Source organism: Pimephales promelas, chromosome 17, assembly GCF_988280905.1.
Source record: "Pimephales promelas chromosome 17, fPimPro1.hap1.1, whole genome shotgun sequence".
Lineage (NCBI taxonomy): Eukaryota > Metazoa > Chordata > Actinopteri > Cypriniformes > Leuciscidae > Pimephales > Pimephales promelas.
This window is the reverse complement of record NC_142785.1, coordinates 18070344-18089937: the sequence shown is the minus strand read 5'-3', so window position 1 is coordinate 18089937 and position 19594 is coordinate 18070344. Positions and strand designations below refer to the sequence as shown.

At 37.3% G+C, this 19594-nt stretch overlaps 2 protein-coding genes and 1 non-coding gene across 4 annotated transcripts in view; 1 reads left to right on the top strand and 2 right to left on the bottom strand.

Moving 5' to 3' along the window:
* ep300a (EP300 lysine acetyltransferase a) overlaps positions 1 to 7414 on the bottom strand; it is a 31004-nt gene extending 23590 nt beyond the window's left edge. Inside the window, exons 1-2 of one of the 2 annotated variants that reach the window (XM_089122062.1) lie at positions 6974 to 7414; positions 1871 to 2493 (exon numbers count right to left, since the gene is read on the bottom strand). In XM_089122062.1, coding sequence (XP_088978188.1) covers positions 1871 to 2493; positions 6974 to 7067 — 717 coding nt within the window. In that variant the 5' untranslated portion in view covers positions 7068 to 7414. The remainder of the gene's footprint in view (positions 1 to 1870; positions 2494 to 6973) is intronic. The other variant, XM_089122063.1, reaches the window with a different exon arrangement.
* Positions 7415 to 10646: 3232 nt separating this feature from the next.
* trnaq-cug (transfer RNA glutamine (anticodon CUG)) lies at positions 10647 to 10718 on the bottom strand. Its single transcript has one exon. It is a non-coding gene; the product is annotated as a tRNA-Gln (tRNA).
* A 194-nt stretch (positions 10719 to 10912) lies between these two features.
* l3mbtl2 (L3MBTL histone methyl-lysine binding protein 2) lies at positions 10913 to 19510 on the top strand. The gene is made up of 18 exons (XM_039653332.2): positions 10913 to 10992; positions 11213 to 11602; positions 12358 to 12499; positions 12591 to 12724; positions 12973 to 13087; positions 14732 to 14811; positions 14962 to 15079; positions 15909 to 16043; positions 16379 to 16467; positions 16566 to 16815; positions 17539 to 17615; positions 17743 to 17847; positions 17945 to 18092; positions 18205 to 18287; positions 18397 to 18631; positions 18719 to 18784; positions 18964 to 19143; positions 19236 to 19510. The coding sequence occupies exons 2-18, from the start codon at positions 11279 to 11281 to the stop codon at positions 19346 to 19348; spliced, it is 2394 nt and encodes a 797-aa protein (XP_039509266.2). The 5' UTR covers positions 10913 to 10992; positions 11213 to 11278; the 3' UTR covers positions 19349 to 19510.
* The last annotated feature ends 84 nt before the right edge of the window (positions 19511 to 19594 follow it).

Sequence of the window (19594 nt, the reverse complement as noted above, 5' to 3'; positions counted from 1 at the left end):
ACGCCTTTCGTTCCTCGTTACCCTGTCAAGCTCTCGCTGGAACCTCTCTTCGGCAACCAAACAAAGGAAAGTCTGCACCTCCTCATTTGACCACAGCGTATTCTTCCGAGTTGCCATAATAGTAGTAAGTTTAGTCACTATCTCTGGCCAAACTATTTCAAAATTTTGGATACTCCATCTGGCGCATGCAATGATGTGAATGGTGACGACTCTCTCTGACCAATCAGCAGTCAGCATTGTTTTCACGTCACATTTCAGAACCTCGCCGGAGGTGATACAAAAAAAAAAAGTACCCGAAAGCATTATCTTTTAAATGATTAATCGCATCCAAAATAAAAGTTTGTGTTTACATAATATACGTGTGTGTCGTGTGTATAATTATTTTGCACTTATATACAATCACATGTGTATATTTTTATTTAAGAAAAATGTGTTAATATATATAAAATATTAATATTTAATATAAATTATGTATAAATATATATACAGTATATACATGCAAATATTTCTTAAAAATATACATGCATGTGTGTATTTATTTATCCAAAATAATTATAATTATAATTATATTTATATACCCACACATATATATGTGTGTATGTGTGGGTGTATTTATATATAATATAATATAATAAATACATACCATCACCACCCAATATTCTCATCTTTGATCACTATTTAAGGTTTGATTTTTTTTTCCTTTTACAAAACACTACTGTGCCCCTGAAAGAAATATATATATTCCTTCACAGCGGAAGTCCAGATAATAGTTTTTTTGGAATAGTTATAATAAATGTAAATCAAAATGTTCAAATAATTTTGGAGAGCCTAATTACAAAAACAAGTGTCTCATCATTAAAAGCCATATCCCTAGTACTTCAACATAAACAAACAATACAGTTTGAACCAGTGCAGGTTTTAAGATTAATTTTACACTCCTATGGCCAACTTTGTTTATAAAAGAAATATTTCCTTGCAAATAAATAAAATAATGCAAACAACTTATTGGACATCATTACTTGCGAATAAATAATGAAATTATTTTAATTAAACCATATTGTTGATAAAAAATAAGAGAAAAATAAAAAATATAATATAATATAAATAATATTACATTACAATATTATAAAAACAGCATTGCTGTTTGAGCTGCGTGACTGAAGCTGAAGAGTTGAATAAACACCAGGCAACCGAAGCGATTTGGTGGCGAGTTAATTAACTCAATGAAATGCATACTTATATTATTATATATATTACAAATTATATCTGCACAAAATGCACAATTGAAATTGACCTAAGTTACGTGCTAGTCAGAATGCGAATTTCCTGTTGTGGATTCGCTCTTCCCGTTAACAACGCGCTGAACACGGCAACCAAACCCGAAGAATTCACAGCATTTTATTACAATAAGTGTTCTCTTTCTAATGTTACGTAATATGACATTCCTAATCATAGCTATTAATGTCATATTTCAACTTACAATTGCTCAAAACAAAAGGCTCAGAATAGACAAGCGAACTTGACTATGCTAGTCATGAAGGCGTAACTCCGTTGTGCATGCGCTCTTCCTGAAACAACGAGGTAAAACACGGGCGTACAAAGAATTCACAACATTCTTTTACAGGAAAAATGATTTACAGACCAAAAACAATAACATTAAAATTAATAAATCAGCCAATACTGATATGGTGATGGCTGATATATTATGCATCTATTGTACTAAATATATTGTCCCAATACTAATAACATGATAAAGATATATTGTGCATACCTAATAAATTAACAGAAACGATACAACATGGCCAAATTAAAAGCATTTTTTTAAGGTGTGCACGACACTTCAGGCCAATGTTGATGATGATGTCATTACCTTGTTCATTGCTCCAGGTTGCTGTGCCCTCAGTCCACCCTGGCCTCCTACTGTCTGCTGCTGCTGAAGAGCCTCTGCTAACAGGTTACTGTTGCTGCCCATGCCCGGGTTGTGATGTCCTATTCTGGGCGATCCGTTCATCATCTGTGCTCCCAGCATATTTTGCTGCTGCGGTACGGGCCCTCCAGGCTGCTGCTGTCCATTGCCTTTCAGAGATCCGAGCATATTCCTGTTCATGTTGCCCACCATCCCTGCCATCTGCTGCTGTTGCATAAGGGCTGCCTGTTGTGGGGAAAGATGTTGCTGCCCTTGGGGGCCCATGCCCTGGGTACCCGGAGAAGCCTTCAAATTCCCAAAAAGTCCCATTGAGGCTCCTGCTGGGCCGCCCATCGCACCCTGCTGCGGTCCTGCAGGTCCGGGTCCGTGCCGAAGGAGTTCCGACAGCTGCCTGTGCTTGGCCGCTGCATCCTGGCCACTGGACACAACTCCTCCAATGGCCCCGCCCCCACTACCCAAACTGCCATGCAACTGGCCAAGGTCCCCTCCATTTTCTAGACTCAGCTCTGAGGAACTGATCAGCTCGTCTGGAAGGTCATGCTCCAGGTCAAAAAGCGAGCCAAAATCTACAGCAGGAAATGAGAAATTAAAAGCGAGATTAATGATGGGAGAATATTGTGTTAGATTTTTGGTCCTGGGGCCGGTTTCACGAAACATTCTTAAGAATACATTTCTTCTTAACTGCTTTTTACTTAAGTTAGAAAATAAGAATATTTTGCATTTCCAAAATGTGACGGGTTCATTCTGGCTAGAACTATCGAGGCAGCACATACAGATACAGGACTCATTCACTCAAGAAAGACGGAGCGCAAACGAATAGGGAAAGAGACAGGCTCTTTTAAAAAAACTGCTTTAACTTGACACAGCACATTAAAAAAAAAAAAAAAAACACTACACTGAGTGATTAAAGCCCGTCAAGCCAGTCGAGACGAAAATGGTCTGCATGCTTATTATGATAAGCAAGTTTTTTTCCGCAAGTTTTCAGCACTACAAGCCTTTCAATCAACTAACACCAAAGCGTGTCATTTTCTTCTTAAGAAAAAAATTAGATGTTCTAATTCTAACATAAATATTTGTCAAGAATTAGAGTTTGAACATTCTTACAACCTTCTAAGAATTTATCTAAAGAACTTCCTTCTTCAAAGATTTTCATAAATCTGGCCCTTGGTCTCTCTACAGATTCACAGTCTGAGAATAATATGTCAAACTCTTTGACATCTCTGGGGTTGGTTGCATAAACCTCTAATACTAGTTTTTTTTTTTAAGTAAGACATCACATTTTTTTCTTTAAGACTTGTTTAAACCAGTTACATAAAAATGTAGATTAGCCTAATTTGATACCTAAGACTGACTGACTGACTGACTGACTGACTGAAGCACAATAAAAACCTTGAAAGCAAACCAGAATTTTTAAAGTACCAGCTTGAGCATTTAAAGTGGCAGACGACAACTGCAGTGCACACTTATTAGAAGCAGAATGTTATCATGCATTGGTGTGGACACTATATAAGCGTTCGTCATAGTCATCTTTATAGGTACTGTTCCTGGTTCTAGAGTGCATGAACATGGAACATGGGCAGCTGAAATGGATAAAAATGGTCTCCAACAATTCTCCCATCAGAAGAATTTTTACATGGTAATTTTTCATTTAATATGAGATCAAAGAGAACATTGTGAACACTTTCTTGTTCACAAGCTGTTTTACTGATATCTTTCAGCAGTTGAAACATCGATTGAGCGATTACATGAGACATGATGCATTTCGGTAAGTTGTACTGTATTTTTCAACAGATCTTTTAATGTTCATGCAAGTTTTTTCATGGTATAACTTGTATTAAAGTGAAAGAATAGACTCGCGCTGCCACTTGTCACATCATTCACTACATAAATCACATCACATTTAAGAGAGTCAAAACGCCATTTATTGATTGAATTTTGTTATAAAATATAGGGCTGCTTGAATTACAGAAATCATAATCACGATTATTTGTTAATTTAAAAATGACGATTATTTACCATGAATATTGGTGAGTGATAAAATTTTATTTCATATGAGTGAGATTTCACAATCATCGATACTTCAGCAAAGAGTCAGCAATAAGAACGAATAAACTAATTACAATCAAGACTGACAAATCAAATACAGCGCTTTAAGTTTTTCAGCAAGACGTACTAACAATGGTATTCAGATAAATAATAAATTAATAAAATTGAAAATAATATTGTTGTATACTACATTAAATATAGACTAAGGGTGTCACGATTTTGATTTTAAATCGAAATTAATTCACAATCTCAAACTTGGATTTAAAAAATGGAATCGTCGATGCTGCCACGCCCCCATGTCACATCCGTTTGGCTTGCCAAGCGAAAAAAAAAACACGCGTGTTGAAGTCCATGGTCAACCTCCTCTAACTTAGCTAGAGCCATTCAAAAGATAGCATGGCAACTGCAGATTCAGGAGACCCATCAGCAGAACTTGAACCCCCTCCTCTTTAATTGAAGTCGCAGGTGTGGAAGTATTTTGGATTTCCAGTGAGTTATGTTGACAACGTTTACGCTTCAATAAAGCCACAGTTTGCAGACATCCCAAGTCTCGCGGAAGTCCCGGGAGTCTCCCGCATATTGATAGCGGCTCCCTGATGCACGCAAATCAGTTAAAATCTCCCGGAATAGAGTGAGCGAGCAAGAGTGAGCGTGCATGCCGAGACAACAAAAAAACAACCTGTGCTCCAAACCGTATTGCACGCATGGCAGTGAGGGAGAGAGCGAGAGACCTTGCGTGTGCCTCATGAAGCGGCATGTAAGACGATTGATAAAAATCGAGAATCAAATCGAACCGTGACCTTAGAATCGAAAATGTAATCGAATCGAGGATTTGAGAATCGTGACACCCTGAATATAGACAGTGGCAGCGGTACAATCATTGTTTAGTTTTTTCATAAATAATCGCTGGAGCCAAAATCAAAAAAATAATCACGATTAATCGCACAGCCCCAATAAACTTAACAGAATTTGAAAGCTGAGACTTTGTTTCTTATCAATAATTTTTATTTTATTTTTAAATCACACAGCTCTTTGCGATTATTAGATAGAAGACGTGCTACAATTAATGTTTGTTGTAGGGAAAAATCAGCTTGAACTGTCTTGAACTACAGATGTTTCATAGGGTCAACTAGAGCCTGCTTTAACATCGCTATTTTTAAAACTGTTAATGCATTATTGTCACGTTGAACAATTCAACAAGATTCCACCTCCGTTCTATTGACAGGATATAAATCGGCCATGATCATCGACTGCTTTAATCGGCCGATAGCTATATCGGTGCATCCCTATTAATGACTTACGGTTCAATGGCAGGCTGTGGTTTGACAGGGAGCCAAACAAAGATGAGATGTTGTTGAATTATGATGTGAAGTATTAATGTAGTCACTATTTAGATTCTTCTTTTAGGAAGTACTGCAATCACCATTTGTATCCATTCAAAAGTAAAAAAAAAAAAAAAAAAAAAAACGAAACAGCATTTAATTTCCTAACATACATGTATGAAAAATATAGAATTGTCTCCTCGAACAAATCAACCATTGGTAAACGGGTGAAAATGGTCAATTTGCCCATGAAATTGTGCTGGTCTGAAGATGAAGTGCAGAAGCTTTGATAGAGACGACACATTCACTCCACAGACAAAACAATTTGACGCCAAGAATACTGTGTATGAAAAACGTAAGACTCTGGTGCATTTGCATTTGTCCAACTTAATAAACTCCATTAAGTGTCAGAACCGGATCAAACTCGATTTTGAACAAAAGGTTGAAAACATAAGACATCAACAAAGGGAACGTAGTTCGCTTTTGAAGATACGTGCAAGTATAATAACTCGAAGCTTTACCATTTAATAAGAAACAACAAGACGCCTACATGATAACAATTCACATAGTCTAGCATTAACGTTAAATGTTTTATGTTTTATTTTTAAGAGACAGGTTCGTCAGTTTTGTTATGGCTGAACAATGGAAATCAAGATCCGAAAAAAAAATGACCGACGCACGAAGGGCTATTTGAGCCAGCAAGCGAACTCACTAAAACACAACACAAGTACATTTGTATCCTCCAAATCACACAATCGTTAAGTCAATTCAAGCTCCATAAACGAGTTCATGAATTCATCTAAACCCACTGAAAAAGCCTCAGGACCTTAAAATAATGAGGAATGAGTTAATATGCATCTAGCTAACAATGGCAGGGAGTTGTTGTGTGGGCCTTCAGCATCAGACTGTTATTAGCTGACCAGCTAGCTATCCAATATTAATCACATTTATTAACGTTAAAGAGAACAGAAGATTATGTTGATGAAACCGCAATGAGTTGTGCTCGTTACACAAGGGCAGTTGTGAAAACAACAGCGTTTGAGTGCAGTCAGAAAGTTTTCAAGTTGATTGACTCAGTTTAGCAGGCTAATTCGTGTTAAACGCTGTCGATTATTAGTAAATAATGAAACATTGATGAAATGTCAAGACACCTTTCAGAAGCCATTTGTCTACTTATTGTTACAATTTTGTGTATAAAACTTAGTACATTGTAATTATAAAAGAAGAACTGGTCGAAACTCTTTGCGAGTGAGAACCAAACCGAAACTGATAATTCACTGAAAACAAACAACAAATCCCACTACTGTTGTTGCCACCGTAGAACTATTGTGTTTTTCCATTGCACCCGTTAGTTTTACATTTACACCAGTTGACACTAAGCACAGACCCAGGCTGAGGGACAGCGTGTGCTGGTCTGCCGCTGTGAGTGAATCCCAACAGCGATCGGAGAAGCGTTAATGCTAACCTAGCTGGAATGACAAGCTAAAGCTAAGTCTCGTGCGGATACGACGTCGTTAGCTTCCCAAACTAGCCTGAGCCTTGCTAGCCCGTGACAAAACTAAGAGGGAAAAAACATTCCCCGCTTAAACGCATTGAGTGTGCAACGGTACATAAAAAACTAACAATCAATGATTAAAATATCTCGGTATCGTGAAAATAAAACAAAATAAATATTTACCGTTTCCATCGCTGGCTGAGGCAGATAGTGCCGGGGAGGACAGTTTAGGCCTCTTGGCTGAAGGCGGGCCAGAGTCCAGAACGTTCTCGGCCATATTTTTTAACGAATTAAAATATATATCCTCCGAGATAGGCGCGTAAGCCTATTCGTAATCCTCGATTTTAAAAATATCGCTTTTAAAAATATGACATTTCCCCCTCCTTTTTAGGGACGAAGGGGGGGAAAGTCCCGTGTACAAAATACTCCTCTTTCCTGGGTTCGCCTCTCGATTTCAGCTTCAGCGTATCAACCCCCCTCCCCAGTCCGATTTTTGTTCTTTATACAATTCTGCAAGCGGAGGAGGAGGTAGGGGGAGTCGGCTCGGCAAGAAAGGATAAAAAAGACACTCGCAGCGGCTCTACAAGAACTCATCTAGTCCCGTCAAGAGTTACAGGATTGCGCGATGATGTATTTGAAATAATTTGCTCGTCTGCCATATCTTTTCGCAACAGAGGTGTGTTTTGTAGAGTGAGTCGGATGAGGTTGTCACTATCAAATGGAAGTTAAATTGTGTCAATAAGTGAATTTTAATTTTCACAGATGTCAGTTGTTATTTTAGTTCCGGCAATGTTTTCATTACAGACTTTTTATCTTATTAGAATAAATTTGTTATGACAATTTCAAAAATCACAAAAAAAAAAAAATCAAATAGATTTACATTGATTGTTGGTCTTAACAGTTATTAAATCCAAAGGCTTGAAACAAGCTTCTTTAAAAAGAAATAACCAACAATATTCCAGTTTGATTAGTGTTTTAACTTATTATGCAAAACATGAAGCCAAGAACTGATTTAAGAATGAGCCTATTTTGATTTGATTAATTGATTCAAGAATTGCATTGAAATGTTGAAAATAAAACAGCACCTTATTCTGTAACAACATTCTTCTATGTATCAGTCAATCTGTCTTTCAAGAATTTGTTCATTTTTAGTCACACAAGAACCCTCTGGGGTCGATGAACGCACCTATTAAATATTATGGCCCGGTTTCACAGACAGGGCTTAGATTAAGCCAGGATTAGACCTTAGTTTTTATAAACATGCCTTAGGAAAATTACTAGTTTGCATCTTGATACAAAACAATGGCACTGACATATGCTCAAACATGCATTTTAGTCTAGTCTTAAGCCTCCGTGAAACCGGGGGCAAATATTTAAGGCCTACTCGTCTTTTAAATTGAGGTTGTTGTACCCAGTTGAATGACAGCTATGATACCTAAATTGTGTTACATAGTTTGAAAAAATATGATCATTATTATGACTATAATTCTTATAAACAGATTGCCATTTTAAATTATTGAAATTCATTAAAATGACTTTCTATCAGTCTTTGTAGGAAGAACTGAATGTCTTATTGCTTTTGATTTATCATTGGCTAGCAATAATACAGCAGGCATATTTTATCCTCATAATATTTGTCTATACTTTAACTTTACCAAAGAATTGGATGTGATTTAAAGAGATTTGGAGTGAAAAGGCTCCCCAATGCTCTATTTTATAAAAGTGATTTGTCAATAACAAATGTTTTAAGACATTTAAGACAAAATGAAGCAAATTCAGTCAATCCAGAGCAATTACAATTTGTATCAATATATTAGAAAGGAAGAAGTGCTATGGGCCTAAAAATGTCCATGCCTAAAAATAGACAAATCACCTTTTGGGAACTTTTCTGACAATTATTCCAGGACAGTTATGCATAGTCCCAAATTACACCACATCGCCTCTGAGTTTGGCAATCTATGATTCAAATAATATTTTTATTTTATTTAATGACCCCACTTTATGCATCTTGGCTGTCTTTATTCTTGCTCTTTTAAGGTAAGTTACTTTTCAAGGTTATGGTTGCCTTAAACAGCACACCCACGGCTGACCCAATGTTCATTCACTGACTGATGCGTGCTGCACACAAAAATAGCAAGAATTTGATGGCCAAAAGACGTTTGATCAAAAAACTTCACATAAAACGTACTGTTTCAATTTAAAACAGCCATGAAATCAAAGTAGTTCTTGTTTTTTATGGAATATTGCAGAATTTATGATAAGCCAAATATGATTTATCTGTGGACATTATTATTATTTTAATCCATGAGCCCTAGTAATCTTCAATCAAAATTACTTCCCCTCCCATCCCAGTTGTGCACTTTCATCATGGTGGGACAACCTGTCACTCAAATGAGATCATAGAAAAATCACATTGACTCAAATGGTCAAAATCAAGCCCCACACAAAATTTGTTCTTGTCAGAGGCGACACTGGCAATGAACCCAAACTCTATCAGAGCAGAATGGAGAAAAAAAAAAACTTGGGAGTTTTCCCATTCTCCTCCAACGAATAAACACGTGTGATTATGATTCAGGGTGCATCACAAGTTAGAAATCAGATTTTGGTTCGGTAGCATTCAAATATTTTGTTCAGTTCCTTTTGTTTGAAGATCGGATTCATCAGGCTGGTATGGAGCCGAAGCTGGCCGTATGGTCTGTGCGGAGGACCTGTCTGGTTCTTGTAGTTTTTGCTGAGGATCTGTGCCGATGGCTGTCATGTCGACGAGGCCTTCACAGGTTGATAGGATCTCTGCTTACAAAGGAAACATTCAAGTTAGTTAATTTCCTGCCATTTTGAAAACTTGTGTGAGCATGCAGCTGGGAATAAACTGTAATTGAATAAGGAATTGTACCTTTTCACATATAGAAGTGTAATGTTAATCTACATCATTGCTGATGCAGTTCAGCTGAGTAGAAAGGAGGAGCTGCATATACAGGTACAGATTCTATAGCTTGTCATACTGAATTTGTAGAAGTATAATTTTAAGTATAGTCTATACTTTTTTTAAATAACAAATTCACATTATATCACTAATAAGATGGCAAATGAGGAAGAAAACAAGAATTTACGCTTACAGTTAGTTTGCTGGTGTTGTGGAGAAAGTCGTCTATTTCTTGCAAATGAAGCTAAAGAGGCAAAGTTCCAGAAGTCAAAATAAGACTTTATTGAACAAAGCCGTAACTTATCTGTTATGTCGCAATAACCAAGTGACTTTATTTTCTGGTAAGATTCACCCCTCCTGTTTCCCACAATTATGTTTTACTTATCTCGCCTTTCTCTGTCTAATTGTGGAATACCAATTGATGGTCAACCCTTTCTCAGAGGCAAGAAAACATTATGTAAAATTTTCCAAGGACAATCAACTCTTTCCCAGAGGCAATAAGCCTCCAAGTGACATTTATTTCACACCTCTAATAGTCTTTCACAGCCATCTGTTGTTTAATACAAATTCCCAGACTTTGCAAAAACTGTTCAGTGGGCCATAGACTTTCTCAGATACATTTGACTTGTAATAATTATTTCTTACAGTCATAGGCCATTGGAGGCCCTCAAAACACATCTAGCCCATAGTTATTCAAAACTATTTTTTTCTTCAATTGTTTTCTATAGAATATAGGATAAATGAAATATTTAATCACTGGTGAACTTTCAGCAAAATTTGCTATAGGCTATTTGACGGCTGCTTAAAACAGTAAACAAAAAAAAACTAACAAAAAAGAATTTATCAGTACAAAATTTGTAACTAAGCATTGTGAAACGAACAATACAATAAACCTTACTTGATTTGTTTTTACCTCTCAAAAACGGAAAAGACAGGTTCCACCGAGATTTGAACTCGGATCGCTGGATTCAGAGTCCAGAGTGCTAACCATTACACCATGGAACCATACACTTCCGTACAAATACTAGTGTATATGAATATGTCAATATTATAAACCTAAATACACACACATACAATAAAAACATTTAATTGTTCACTGTGTGTTTAATTTTTTTTTTACTAATCACCGTATGACAAACAACCAGCTTATGAAATCAGACATATGTAAAGCCATTTTGGAAGATAATATCTAGTTCTCCAGTCCGGAAGATGGCGCTAATGCACTAACTGCTATTCACAATTTTCTAACTTGTTAAGGATTTTCCAAGAGGCGAAGTAGGTAAGAAATGCTTTCTTTTACACACAACAATGTTAATAGAATTGCTCTGAATCTTCGTCTGTGTTAGTCATATTTTACGATTTATATACAGAACTCTCCAATGTTCTTCAAAGCTTTGTTTATTTGCTTGCAACATTGAATGAGTGCAAGAAACAGTAAACCAATGTGGTAGGCTATAATGTTATTATCTGTTGGATTGCTTCTTAAACGTTATTCGCAGTCAACCTTTGGAGCAAGCTGCACACTGCATTCCTGAAGACGCTGAGGACCTCTATACAATTTACAAATGCCCAACAAATGCGTTGCTTATGGTTGTGGGAAGATCAGCGGGCAGAATGTCTCGATGTTCAGATTTCCCAAAGACCCCGTGGAGTTCCGCAAATGGGAGAAACAGGTCCAGAAGACCCGCAAAACTTGGGTCGCCAAGACGTACTCCCATTTATGCTCTGAGCACTTCAGCAGGGACTGCTTTGACCCGAAGTCTTATGCCGTTGCAAAAACAATGGGATTCAAAGGGCTGAAACTGAGGGAGGGAGCTGTCCCGACTGTTTTTATCCGACCACCGTGCAGTACGAGAAGGAAACCCAGAGAACCTCAACAGTTTGCTTCAGTGAGTGTCTGATTCCTCTTTGTTTAGTTTGTAGAATCTTTGAAAAAGCCTGATGGTGGGAGACATGAATAGTACAGGTCAAATTTTTGTAATAATAAAGATTTTCAGCAAGGCTACATTTATTTAATCAACAAAACAATACAAACAGCAATATTGTGAAACATTATTACAATATTAAATAACTATTTTATATTTTCATAGGTCTTAACTTAACATGTACATTCCTGGGCAACAAACATTTTACCAGATAAACAATAAATCCACTGGTCAGCAATCAAAAGTTAGCAAGAATTGCACAAATACTGATAAAGTAATTTAGTAACGTTACAAGTTTGTTTTCTTTAAATGTTTAAGCTGTGTGGATAAACTTACACAATCTGCCAAAAACTGAATTATGTCTTTGATGTTTTTCTGAAACAGCAATGGCTTTTCAATGAGGGCATTTGCTTAAAGGTAGGTTAGGCAATTTTCGGAGGCTAGCAATATCGGGCTAGCTTTGAACACATGCATCAGGGAGCACACAAAAGCCTGATGGCTTTAAACTACCTCATCTCTCAAAGCACATCGCATTAAAAATTGCAATAATAATGAACAAAAATCAACTTAAAGAGCACTGACCTGTACCACCAGACTGCTGCAGATTCATTTCAGTGTTTATAGTGTATTGTTGCCATTGCCGTGTATATAATTTGATAAAAATGTAACACGTTTTGATTAATGAATAATTAACTTTGCTCTTTCAAAATGATGAACAGGACGAGACATTTATGGATTACAATCAGAACGATGGAGAAGAGCAAATATTTGATGGAGCAGACCACAGTCAGCCGATTTCCAGCGATGACGGAGTAAATAATCATGTGACACTTTCCTCTCCGGCAGAAAATGATGGAATAGGTGATTCAGAAACCCCAATATTAACGAACTCGCATGAGTACCACGTAAAAGTATATGTAAACCCCGCTCAATTTCATGTTTTTTTTTGCAGTTAAATGTGAAATGTGTGGAACCAGTGGCACTACAAACACCTTCTTCTCCAGGTCCAAGCGCTTCTGCAGTTTGTCCTGCTCACGTTCATACTCATCCTGCTCCAGAAAAGCGTCAATTCTTGCACGCCTCCGGGTGGGATTTCCTGTCATAGAATTATATACGTACATTGAGGAAAATAAGTTGAACACCCTGCTATTTTGCAAGTTCTCCCACTTAAAAATCATGGAGATCTAAGTGGGAGAACCAGAAATCATGAACTAGAAATCATGATTTCTAAGTGGGAGAACTTTCAAAATAGCAGGGTGTTCAAATACTTATTTTTCTCACTGTATTTATTCAAACAGTAATTACATTTTTTGTGTGTGTATCTTTGCATTTAGGGAAGGCCACCCAAAAAGAAGTCATCACACAAACTGTGTCTGAAATCACAGACCGAGGCTCTACAGTCAAATGCCAATGAGCAGCATCAGGAGAGCAGAGCATTTGGACAAGATGGTAAGAAAACACACAAATCCCTCTTGCTTTTTACTACAGTGAGCTTTACAAATGTAATTTTGACTGTTTTAAAGGGATAGTTCTGAAAATTACATAATTAATTACTCACCCGCATACTGTAACAAACCTGTAAAAACTTTGTTCATCTTCGGAACACAAATTAAGATATTTTTGATTAAATTTGACAGCTGTATCACTACCACATAGGCACCCTAAGGCAGTGGTTCCCAACCTTTTTTTGCCCGTGACCCCCTTTTTCCCAAGAAAATATTTTAGGGCCCCCCTTCACATTTAATGATATTATCACTCTTGTAAGCTTGCAGCAAGGATAACAAAATGTGTTTTTTTTTTTTCAAACAAACGGTTTGTTTATGCACAAATAATAGCCTATAATATTGAAAATACAATGACTAAAACATCAGTAGGCCCTTTGTAATTTAACAACGTAAGCCTAGGAGAAGCCTATTAGTTGGCCATATTTGAAATGCAAAAATAAAAATATTCACACTGGTGTTTAGATCAAAAAAAAGAATATCTGCTATTAAATGACTGTTGTCTGGCTGTTATCTGTGAGGCTTTATCAATGTGAGGCTTTATTTTTACACTTTTGGCGCTATAGCGAGCGATAATAAACTTGCATTTATTAACAGAATAATGCGTCTTTCGGAAAGAACAGTGTAGCCGGAAACTACTTCTCTCTGTGTACGTCTATGACGAGTCACGCCGGTACTGTAGTTCGCCGCAACGGCAGCGATCCGAACCAGTGTAAAATAGTAGCAATGTAAACACTTATTATAGGTGTACCATAGTGGTTCAGGATAAGACAAAAACACAGATTGGAAAATGGATTCATGATGAACTCACTCATTATATAGATTTTGTCAATTTTGAACAGAAAAAAAGTTAAGGACTTTTATTTAATGCTCATTGCTCAAACTTTCAAAATATGCCACGACCCCCCCACAGAGCTCACTGAGGCCCCCTTGTGGGCCGCGACCCCCCTGTTGGGAACCGATGCCCTAAGGGATTGAAACTTGACGGCCCAGAAAGTCATTGAAGAAAATGTTTAAATATTCCATGTGACTACAGTGGCTCAAGTATAAGTTTATCAAGCGACGAGAATACTTTTTGTGCGAAAAAAATAACGACTTTATTTGACTATTCCTTTTCTTCCCTCTGGGCCTGAGACGAGAGTTCAAGAGATTTCCACGACGCATGCACGAGAACTGAACAAGAAGTAGTAGAAAAATAAGGTAGTTCTCGCGTATGCGTCGTGGAAATCTCTTGACTTGAACTCTCGTCTCAGAAAAGGAATAGTCAAGTAAAGTTGTTACTTTTGTTTGTTTTTTCCGCACAAAAAGTATTCTCGTCGCTTGATAAACTTATAGTTGAGCCACTGTAGTCACGTGGAATATTTAAACATTTTCTTCGATGACTTTCTGGGCCGTCAAGTTTCAATCCCTTAAGCAGCCTATGTGGTAGTGATACAGCTCTCAAATTTAATCAAAAATGTCTTCATTTGTGTTCCGAAGATGAACGAAGGTTTTACGGGGTTGGTACAGCATGGGGGTGAGTAATTAATGAATTAATTTTCATTTTTGGGTGAACTAACCCTTTAATGTTCATATTGCTCTGTCTTCCAAGCTACTTTGGCTGGATTTGACTGGGGTAGTTACCTTGAGAAAAGTGGCTTCCTCGCTGCTCCTGTATCCTGCTTCAGACACGTGAGTTATTTCTATTTACCGAACTTCTCCTTCAGGAAATGAACCTGTGATGGATAAATGTGATAGATGTAGAAAACCATGATACATTACCTATATGTGTAAATCTCCTTCACATTATACTTATTGCATTATCATGGTGCATTATCACAGGCACCACTCTGCGCTCAATGGGATGACATCTTTGTGGGGTTAAAAGTGGAGGTTTTGAACACCCATACAGCCTTGCCTAGTAAGGTGTACTGGATCGCCACTGTTGTACAGCTGACAGGTATATAAACTCTTGTGTTTCCTCCACCACAACTGAATACTAAGGCAAATAAACATTTTATTATTTTTATTTATATTAAAATATCAATATATTATATATTTTAAAATTAAACTACTTTTCAAAAGTTTGGGGTTGATAAGACTTTTGAAAGAAGTCTCTTATGCTTTTATCAACCAAGGCTTTTATTTCATCAAATATACAAAAAAAGTAATATTGTGAAAACTTTTTGAATTTGAAGATTAGGATAAAGTGTACTTATTTTGTCTTCTGGGAAACATGGAAGTAGCTTCTGAAGGGCAGTGCTAAAGGGGGACGAGAGGACAAAAAGAACAAAATAAGACAAATCAAATCTTCATCCTGTTCAAAAGTTTTCACCCCTGGCTCTTAATGCATCGTGTTTACTTCTGGAGTATCAGTGATATTTATTTATTTTTTTTCTTCCACCTTTTGTAATAGTTGTGAATGAATCTCTCAGTGTGAAAAGATGAATAATATATTTATAATTTATAGTTATTTTATTTGACCCAAATCTTTAGTTCTAGTCAGAATAGAATTTAACAAGTTTAACAGACTAGTAACCACCAACACCAAACCATAAAGAAATGATATTCATTAAACAATATAATATTCTTTCTGAATAATAACAAAAAATATAGTGTACTGTGATTCATAAACCAATGACTCTGGGCAGGTTTTTGGAAGTTATTTGTAAATTGAAACCGAGAGGTTTTAATAGTTACACATTTACAAAGTAGTTTGAAATGTAATAAATGTTATTTTACATTTTCTTTTGTCGTATATTTTGTATGATGTGATGTGTTTCTCTCAGGCTATAAGGCTCTTCTGCGCTATGAGGGTTTTGAGGATGATGACAGGTTTGACCTGTGGTGTAACATAGGCACGGCTGATGTTCATCCTATAGGCTGGTGTGCAGTGAATAGCAAGCTCCTGGTCCCTCCTCAAGGTGAATGTTTACACCGTAGGTCATTAGGTAAAAATGCCATAAAAATGCTAAATCGTCCCCTTGGAATTATAAGGTTCTATCTGCGTTCTGAACAGTTTTGAGATATTGAGCTTCAAAGTATTTGCATTCCATATAGGAAAATGTGTATGAGGAACAAGTTTCTTTCAAACATAAAAATAACAGGGACCCTAAATGTACAAAACAAAACACATCACATAATGTAAATAAATTGTCACAGAATAAGAATATGTGAATAACTCAATTTTGACAAAAATGTCAGATAGAACCTGGGGGACGAAAAGGGGACCAAATCATGACCCTTTTTTGTCCTACAGAGATCCATCAGCATATTAAAGACTGGAAATCCTACCTGATGGAGAGACTAGTTGGAGCACACACACTTCCTGTTGACTTGCATGTCAAGGTGAAGGCAATTGGAAATTAGTAAACCATTGATGCCATCTGATTTCTTTAGTTGCTGCATAACTGTCTTCCTCTGTTACCCATCTGTATGTGTTTCAGATGGCAGACAGTTTGAGGTGTACGTTCAGACAGGGGGTTCGCGTGGAGGTGGTTGATCGCTCGCAGGTGTGCCGTACCCGTTTGGCAGTGGTGGATACTGTCATTGGAGGGCGACTCAGACTGCTGTATGAGGATGGGGGACTGGGACCCTCGGGCGAGGTGCTCTCAGATTTCTGGTGTCACACGCAGAGTCCTCTAGTACACCCTGTAGGCTGGTCTGAAAGAGTGGGGCACTCAATCAAAGAAACAGGTGAGAAGAAACTGGCATTGATGGATTGAGTCAAGCCTAGAGACCCACAGATAGACAAAATGTCAGTACAAACATGAAGAGTCTGAAAGCTTTACATGAGTTTGAAAAATACAGAGCTTCGAACAGGATGTGGGGAGGGAACATTTTTTTTATATATTGATATTGTTCCATTAGAATTAAAAATAATTATTCAAATATTCTTTTTTTTGTTCTGCTGAACACAAAGGAAGATATTTGGAAGAATGTTTTAATCGAACAGATCTCATTCCCCATTAACTACCATAGTAGGAAAAAAAATACATTCTATGGTAGTCAATGGGGAATGAGATCTGTTTGATTAAAACATTCTTCCAAATATCTTCCTTTGTGTTCAGCAGAACAAATAAACACATAGAGGTTTGGAACAACATGAGGGTGAGTAAATACTGACAGAATTTACATTTTTGGGTGAACTAACCCTTTAAAAATGATAGCAATTTATGCAAAACTTTTACAGTATGCACGTTCTTCCTTATGGATCAATTTTCTGTTCTGATCTCAACAGTTTTGAGTAGGCAGCAATCAGAGGCTGCATTTTTATAATGTCATCATCTAGCCTTCTTACAGCTACATTTTTGTATGGAACCCAAAAATGAAAAAAAATGTGGAACAGAACTAAACAATTGTGTGAGATAAAATACCTCGTGATTTGTAATGATGTCATGCATGGTTTTTCTGACACAGATGTGAATGTCAACATGGGTAGCCATCCAGCATTTCGTAAAGTCCCTCAAAACAGTGTGCCAGATCAGTTTAAGAAGGTTAGTACGCATATCATTACCTAAAATATTGTTTAAAAAAAATAGATTTTGTGTTAATGTTAGTTTAAAAATCTTGTCATGTAATCATCTACCGTAGTATGTATAATTCCTTGCTTTATGAAAACAGTTGAGGACCGTTTATTTGGGAAATACGTTTTTTGAGGAAGGCATGAAACTTGAAGCAGTTGATCCTCTTAACCTTGGAAACATCTGCGTTGCATCAGTCCGTAAGGTACGACACGGCCACTATTTATTTATGACTTAAAATGAATATTGCACATCGCCTTGTTGAAAGTAATTGCACTGACCTGGCTAATCTTATCGCTCAGTTGTTGCTGGATGGATACATCATGGTAGGCATTGATGGTGTCGAGATCGGTGACGGTTCTGACTGGTTTTGCTACCATGCCAGCTCGCATGCCATTTTACCTGTTGGATATTGCGAGAGCAACGACATCCCTCTTACTCTACCTCCTGGTAATGTGCTCAACCGATTATTCCAGTGGTCTTCTTGCTACAAAAATCAATATTGAAGCCTATATTTGCAATTTCACACAGTGTTTGTTGACATGGTCTCCTTTCTCATCAGGTTATGATCATACTACTTTCACATGGGCAAAATATTTAGAAGAAACAGGAACTCTAGCTGCTCCACGAAGACTTTTCAACACGGTAAACCTTTTATTTTGACAATTGAGCCACATAAAATGCGTTACTGCACCTGTAGGTTTAATGTTCTTTAAGGTGGTCTTGTGGTCCCTTCCTCGTACGTCTTTCCCAGGATTATGTAGGCCACGGCTTTACCCCAGGCATGAAGCTAGAGGCAGTGGACCTCATGGAGCCCCGGCTGGTGTGTGTGGCCACTGTCAGGCGCTGCGTAGGCCGGCTTCTCCTTCTCCACTTTGATGGCTGGGAGCCTGAGTTTGATCAGTGGGTAGACTGTCAGTCGCCTGAAATTTACCCTGTGGGCTGGTGTGAAATCACTGGCTACCAGCTGCAGCCACCCATCGGACCAGGTATATTATTGTAATTCTCACAGTATTCATACATGTACTCCGACAATTTTGAAAAGGTTTTCATGTTATATTGTGCTCTCTGTGTAGAACCACCTCAGGGTCAGGAACGCCTGAACACAAGCAAAAAGCCAAAACCTTTTATGGGGAAAAGGAGTATGTTTTATTTCATTTTATTCTTAGTTCTTCTTTAAAAAATAAATATTAAATATTGAATGATAGACAGTTAAAGCACATGATGGTTACCTTTACATAAAATTCCCCTTGAGTAGATTTGCATTGTGTTGTCATTATCCTTCATTCATTCTCTTACTATTCTGTATTTGTCACTGTAGGACGAAGATTTGTAAAGAAAAACACAAATAAATGCATGTCTAAAACCCAGCCTACTCGGCGTAATCCAGAGACGAATCGACCACAAGAGGAACCAAACGTCACAAATCAACAACAAGAGGCTGGCAAACCCTTCGTCACAGCCCCCATCTTACAAATAAAGGCTGAACCTGAGGACGAAAGTATGTAGCATTTCATCTTAAAATATAAAACGTATTTATTTGGTAAATTTAGTAGTTCTGACATGGATTCCCTGTCTCCCTGTCTAACACAGTTATCGCAGTAAAAGTGAAGGTGGAGGAAATGGAAACCCCCATATTATCCAGTGAAGAAAGCACCAACCCAGCGGCCTTAACAATCTTCAAACAGGAAGACGTCTCGGTTTAACCCACCACCGGTGGTTCCCAGTGATCGCTACTTTATCACTGGTAGTTATATAATTAACCAAGCTGTTAGTGTAAAACTACAGGTGTAGTTGAGTGACATTATTTTTATACAGTGCACATTTTCTGAATCTTGTATTAAAATGACATAAGGTGTGTTAAGGCATTTTCTGACTTTAATTCATTTTTCACAACAGAATTGAAGTTTACGGAGTTAAAATGTAGATGTTTGCAATACGGAATCATTCCG